The following is a 6,090-nucleotide window of genomic DNA, read 5'->3' on the forward strand; positions in this document are numbered from 1 at the left end:
ATGTTCTCACATGTCTGTTGCCATGTTTTATTTAATCTTTAATATATTTTAATTAAAAAAACACACACACACAAACAGTACAACATTTGGTCTGTGGGTTTGAAATGGTCCTCTCTACTGCAGTGTCTGTCACCCTCCTCTCCCTAGTCTGTCTGTAGTTCAGGCTTTCAAACTGAAAAACTCCAAAGTACAATAAATAAGTAAAACTAGTTGCTGCCCCACTTCAGTCAAGCTAGCCTGACAGAGGAGGAGGAGGAGAGTAAAAAAGGAAGAGAGGGGAGAAGCGAGTCCTGGCTAGGGGTGGCAGAAGGGGAAGTGATATCCTCTTGCTGAGGCCTCCCCCTTCTCCCCCCCCCCAAGCTGGTACAACCAAATTCTAAATGTCTCTGGTTAGAGGAAAGGAAGGATTAAGCAACTGGGCTTTGGTCCCCAGCTTAGCAGGGAGCCAGGAATAATTAGGAGAAGGATGGTCTAGCTTTGGCAGAATGAGACCCAAAAAGGGAATGTAAGGCACACTGTCTCTGGAGCCCTGGATCTGAAACTATGTTCAGGAATGTTGTTCCCCTCACTCTGAACCCAGGCTTTGGGTGGGGGAGGGGAAGGGGTTGCTGCCCCCCCCAAATGGATGACAGGACCAGCAGCTTAGGGAGGGGGGAGGAAACCTCCCCCTGTAACAGAGGCTATGGACAACACCCCTCATACAAGACGGACAGGAGTTTGGTTTACAAGGCAACTGGGCAACCAGGAAAAAGGGCAACTGGAGGAAAAGGAAAGGGAGAAAATTTACCCTTTTACTCCCACCCTTAGATTTTGGTGACCTCCAACCCCCCCTTCCACCACCAAGGAATGTCTTCCCCTTGTGGGAAGGGGTGGTTTCTTGGCTTTATGAAATCAGGCTGGGGGGCGGTAGGGGACCCCAGGCTCAGTCATTTTTTCTGTGGTTATTGTTAAGGATAGGGTGGCCATTGGCTAGATGATGGTTCTTCATTCCTCCACCAGTGACAGTTTCCTCTCCCTCAGAACTCTCTGTCTCTTCCCGATCACTGCGCTCATCTTCCACCAGCTAAGAAAGGAAAGGAGGCCAAAGATTAGGGGCTGCTTAGAAACTTCTTCCTCCCCTGCCTTGAAGGTCCTAATTTTTAAGTCAGGGAGCATACTTAATATGAAGGAGAGCTAAGCTCTGGTATTTCAAGATAGGGAGGTCTTCATTCCTTTTGCTATGATTTGTGGCTCAGGAATAAAATTCATTGGGGGCAGGGTGGATGCTAGGGAACCAAGTCTCACTAAAGGAGATACAAAATGGAGTGGATCCTCACCTTTCCAGTTAAAAATTTGTGGGCCATTCGAAGGATGAGGTAGGCCCAGAAGATGTGCAGGACTTGCAGCACCCCCATCATGGAGTTGAAGAAGTAATAACCAAAAAAGGCAGGATACAGCTCTAGTGGGTACACCACTGTGCAGTGCAGGATCCTGAGGGGCAGAAAAGCAAACACTGGGAAGACAGTGGTGGGGGGGGGGGGTGTAGGGAGGGGGAGGATGGAGGCTGGGGAAGAGGAAGTCACATAGTCTAGGGACAAGGGCAACAAACAGAATAAGAAGCAGATGGAAATGGGGGCCTGAGAGAGGAAGAAAAGCATGGAGAGACTTATCTCCTAAGTAGGCAGCCCCCCTGACCTTCCACTCACCAGAAGGGTAAGATGACGAGCCGAGTGATGATGAAGACAATGGCGAAGACAATGAAGATATTGTTGCATGTGTTTTTCCATCCAGCGTAGTTAAACATCTTGGCTGACTGCACAGACACCCCCAGCCCCTTGTAGTCATCATCAAGGACCCCATCTCCCCCAACAACATATATATATAAAATATGTGTGTATGTGTGTGTGGGGGTGTATAATATTTATATATATAACCAGGACATTGGCATTGACCCCTACCCCAACCCACTATCCCCAAAGAAGACAAAAAGGGCAAAGATTTAGGATGCAGGGAAAAGTTATTTAGCCTGGGCTCGGGTTAAGGGAGTTCAGGGGAATCCTGACCTCTAGCAGATAGTCAGAAGAGTCATGGAGAGCCATGATGAGTGTCCCTGCCCGGATGTAGTTGACAAACCAGGAGAAACTGATGAGGATGATGGTGGCTACATGGTGGATCACCTGCTCTTTGAAATCCTAGACAAGAGATTAGAGCTCACAGAATGAGGGACTTTCCTTTGTTCCCCAATCCCCACTGTTCCCACTATTTTCCTTTTTCTAAGTATCTTTCAACCCACCCCTCAGGATAAGGTCCTAACCACCCTCTAAAACTGAGGCCCATGAATCCCAAAGGGGTGGGGGTCTACAGATTTTGAGGTACCTTGGGTGGGTGGGAAAAAAACTGGATCTTTATCTCAAAATAATTGCTTTCCTTTGTAATTGAGTCTCATTTTATTCATTCAAAAGCTTTCTGAGTGGGGGAAGCTGGGTAGCTCAGTGGATTGAAAGTCAGGCCTAGAGATGGGAGGTCCTGGGTTCAAATATGACCTCAGACACTTCCTAGCTGTGTGACCCTGGTCAAATCACTTAAATCCCACTGCCTAGCCTTTATAATCTTTCTGCCTTAAAACCAACACATAGTATTGATTCTAAGGCAGAAGGTAAGGGTTTAAAAAAACCTCTGAGAAAGGGTTCAAAGGTTTCACCAACTGCCAAAGTGGTTCACAACACTAAAGATGAATAACCCTTGTGCTAAAATAAAAAAAGAATCTGAGATAATCTCACACCCTTAGTTTTTTTAGACTTAGCTCAAATGGTCAAATTAAGAGCTTCTAGCAATAAAGGGGGGTAGGGGGGAATGGGACTGACCAGTACCTAAGAATTTCCAAAACACCCCTTTGCCAGTCATTTGACTCACCTTTCGTTTAACATCAGAAGCAATACTGAAGAGAAGGGACCAATAGAAGGAGAGTTCAATCATATAATACCAATACTGGGAAGGGATGGTTGTCTAAGTGAGAAGAAGGAAAATCAAGGAACACTATAGTGTGGATGATGTCCCAAAGTCCCACTGCACCTACACCACACACCACACCACACTAACTGGTTTTACAGTAATATAATTTTTCCAGGATCCTTCCTGGGTCTTCACATTCCCTTTATCTCAAGTGTCTGTCCCAAACCTACCCCACCACAAATTTCTCTTTGCCTCTATCCCTAGAGTAGGATTTGTAGCCCCTACTTTTCATACCTGAATGGGATAACCTTTCCATACTTCCTTCATGTCATAGAACCAAGGTTTCTGAAAAAAGATAGTGGCAAATCAGGAGCTGAAATGTTGAGGAAGGGACCAAATTTTATGATTCCATTCCTACTCTGCCAAACTTCCAACTCCTCCCTCCTACCCTCACTTACATCCACAATGACAGCCATACCAGCAAGGAAAGCAATAAGATAAAAGGTGAATCTCCAACTGGAAAAAGAAGCAAAGGTGATTCAGCGGGATGGGAATAGGGAGCATAGACCCAGACCCTATACTACCCATCTATCCTTATAGCCCTTTACCTCCATATCAAAATACATAGAATATCACAACATCTCCAATTTGTTATTTTCCACACCCAGCCACTCCCTATTCCCCTCAACTCCTTCTCTACCCCCTAGGCTGTGTTGCCACCTGGCCTCCCGGAATTTCTTGAGTAGGCTTGGCCGGTCCTGATTTCGCCGTCTACGGAACCATCGCTCTACCTGACGGCTTGAGAGTCCACTCTGCCGGGACAAGAGCTCCACCTCTGCCTAGCAGGATTGGGAAAAAGACAGAAAACTTAGCAGTGACTGCTCACAGAGACAACCCCACTAAACACTGACTCCACCCTCAGACCTTCAACAACAGTCTCTAACACTGATACCTTAAATTCCTCCCCTCTCCAATACTTCTTTGTATTATTTTCCCTTTAGTGGCTGTAGCACCAGACTCCAGCCACGACCTTGTCCCCAAAATTGATCCCTTTATTCTCTAATATTGATATGCCCAAGGGTCATTATTTTAGAGCTGGAAAGGATGGAGGAGGTCCTATCACAGTTCAATCCTCTCATTTTAGATGAAGCCAGTCCAAGGGGGTTAAATACTTGACCAAAAGTCACCCAAGAAGCAAAGGACAGAGCTAGGAAGTGAACCAAGGTCCTTGGGCTACAAAAGTCAAGATCCCCCATTTTCCAGCTGCCTCACCAATTTTTTCCCTCCAGTAATCACCTCAGATGCATCCTTTCCCTCCCTCCCTTGCTAAGATCTTGCATTTGTGGGGCAAGGAGGCTCAGGGGTCTTGCAAGTCTTTCATCCTCTATACCTGTTTGGGCTGTTTGCCATTAGTACAATAGAAATTCTCCAGAGTTGGGTTAGGGGATGCACGAAGCCGAGTCTTCTCCTTCACATTTAGGAGGGCAGCCAGCGGTGTTGCCACATAACTGGGAAAGACATCTGGTTAAGGAGAGGGTCTATCCCTTTCAAGAACCCCCGTGACATCTGAGGTGGGGGGGTGGTGGTGAGGGGGGTGGGGGTAGAATGGGATGGACTGGAAGCTTAGAAATTTTCCTTGGGCCTCAGTTTCCAAAACTCAGAGCTGGACAGAGGTTGTTCCCTGGCACCCCCTCTGGCCTCCTTTGTTTCCTACAACTCTGGACAAAGCATCTTGTGTCCACCAGTGGCCTGGGGGGGGAGGGGAGAAAACAAATGGTCTTTGAAAGAATAGCCTGGGGGAGCTAAACCCTTAGGCAGACAATGCTGCCTTCATGGGGAGGGCACCCTGGGGACATAGGAGGCAAGAAACAGAGGAGTCAGGACACTAGGGCCCAGCCACCAGTAAAAACAGCCAGTGATCAATAGGCTGAAAGACAAAGAGAGCAGGTGGGAAAAGACTTGGAAGGGCAGAAGGTCAATATGCTTACATCTCAAAGTAGTGTCTAATAATGAGGAAAAGCAGGGCAAGGGGCAAGGTGATGTAAAGATCAGAAGCTTTGGCATAGACGCGCCCATCACGGTCCTCCAGGTCAGCCCAGGTCAGGTTCACAGGTAGCCACAATCGCTCCCACCAGAAGTAATCATATAGTGTCTTCAGCATCCTGGGTAACCCAAGAGGGAAGGAAAGAAGGCATCAGGAAAAGGAGCCACCAGGACGGGGCAGAAATGTTAGTGATTGCAGCATTCTAAGGGAATCATGACATGGCTTACTAAATGAAGAATAGAGATCACTCCTCATTCCCTCAGTTTGGTTGAAAAACTCAATAGAGAGGCAATTCAGTGGATAGAGCCAGACCTGGAGAAGGGATCGAATCTAGCCTTAGGCCCTTCTGAGCTGTGTCAGACTTTGGGCAAGTCAATTAACCCCAAATGCCTAGATTTTACCATTCTTCTCTGCCTTAGAAGTGATACTTAGTATTGATTCTAAGACAGAAGGTAAAGGTTTTGGAAAAAAAAAAAAAAGAAAAGAAAAACTCAATAGTGTTACTTTTTAAGGCCTCTGTAAATATGAGCTTTAGGGTCTGGACTTCCCTTTTGGACCCCAGAATGGAGGGACCCAAGCTCTGGTTTGCTTCAACTTACTGGCTGATGATTAAGATTCTACCAGCTACTAAAATGACTAAAAACAGAAGAACCCTACCTATGCCCCACCTTCCATCTTGTCCACCTCTAAACTGACTTGTCTCTCTGAGGGTAAGCATAAAAGGCTTCCAGAACTAGGGAAGATTTCTCCTCTTCCCCACAGTCCACTGATGGAATGGGCAACAAATACCTAGAAAAAAGGATTAGAGAGGAGTGACTGATAAACAGAAAAGGGGACAATGGGTGAAGAAATTATAGTAAGAACTATTCCATTAGACTCTTGGCTACTGTACTTGTAGTCATTGGATTACATGATCCCAGACCACCAAGATCTTCACCCACCAGCAGTCTAACAGTCTGACTCAGTTATTCAGGGCTCCAATTGTTTTGGAGTGGGGAATGGGGGTGCCAAAGAGAGGAGTGACAGGTCCCAATGTCTAGTGGGATTATGAACTATATTATATTGGGACTTGTCCAGAAAGAATACCGAGCTGGGAGGGTGGGGTGGGGAGGAGA

The 6,090-nt window shown here is 46.6% G+C and overlaps 1 protein-coding gene across 1 annotated transcript; it reads right to left on the reverse strand.

Moving 5' to 3' along the window:
- Positions 1 to 3: 3 nt before the first annotated feature.
- On the reverse strand, positions 4 to 5,699 carry CERS2 (ceramide synthase 2). Its single transcript, XM_044672668.1, has 11 exons — positions 5,644 to 5,699; positions 4,920 to 5,093; positions 4,322 to 4,439; positions 3,652 to 3,770; positions 3,390 to 3,447; positions 3,226 to 3,276; positions 2,893 to 2,985; positions 2,043 to 2,171; positions 1,686 to 1,792; positions 1,317 to 1,470; positions 4 to 1,063 (listed from the first exon to the last, which is right to left on the reverse strand). The coding sequence occupies exons 1-11, from the start codon at positions 5,691 to 5,693 to the stop codon at positions 923 to 925; spliced, it is 1,194 nt and encodes a 397-aa protein (XP_044528603.1). The 5' UTR covers positions 5,694 to 5,699; the 3' UTR covers positions 4 to 922.
- Between the last annotated feature and the right edge of the window lie 391 nt (positions 5,700 to 6,090).

Source organism: Gracilinanus agilis, chromosome 4 (assembly GCF_016433145.1).
Source record: "Gracilinanus agilis isolate LMUSP501 chromosome 4, AgileGrace, whole genome shotgun sequence".
NCBI classification, from domain to species: Eukaryota; Metazoa; Chordata; class Mammalia; order Didelphimorphia; family Didelphidae; genus Gracilinanus; species Gracilinanus agilis.

Coding starts and splice junctions, on each gene's coding strand:
- CERS2 (XM_044672668.1), bottom strand. CDS start 5,693: ATGCTTACCCTCAGAGAGACAAGTCAGTTTAGAGGTGGACAAGATGGA. Junction 5,094..5,643: donor AGAGGTGGACAAGATGGAAG/GTGGGGCATAGG, acceptor TGGGTTACCCAG/GATGCTGAAGACACTATATG. Junction 3,277..3,389: donor GTATGGCTGTCATTGTGGAT/GTAAGTGAGGGT, acceptor ATCTTTTTTCAG/AAACCTTGGTTCTATGACAT.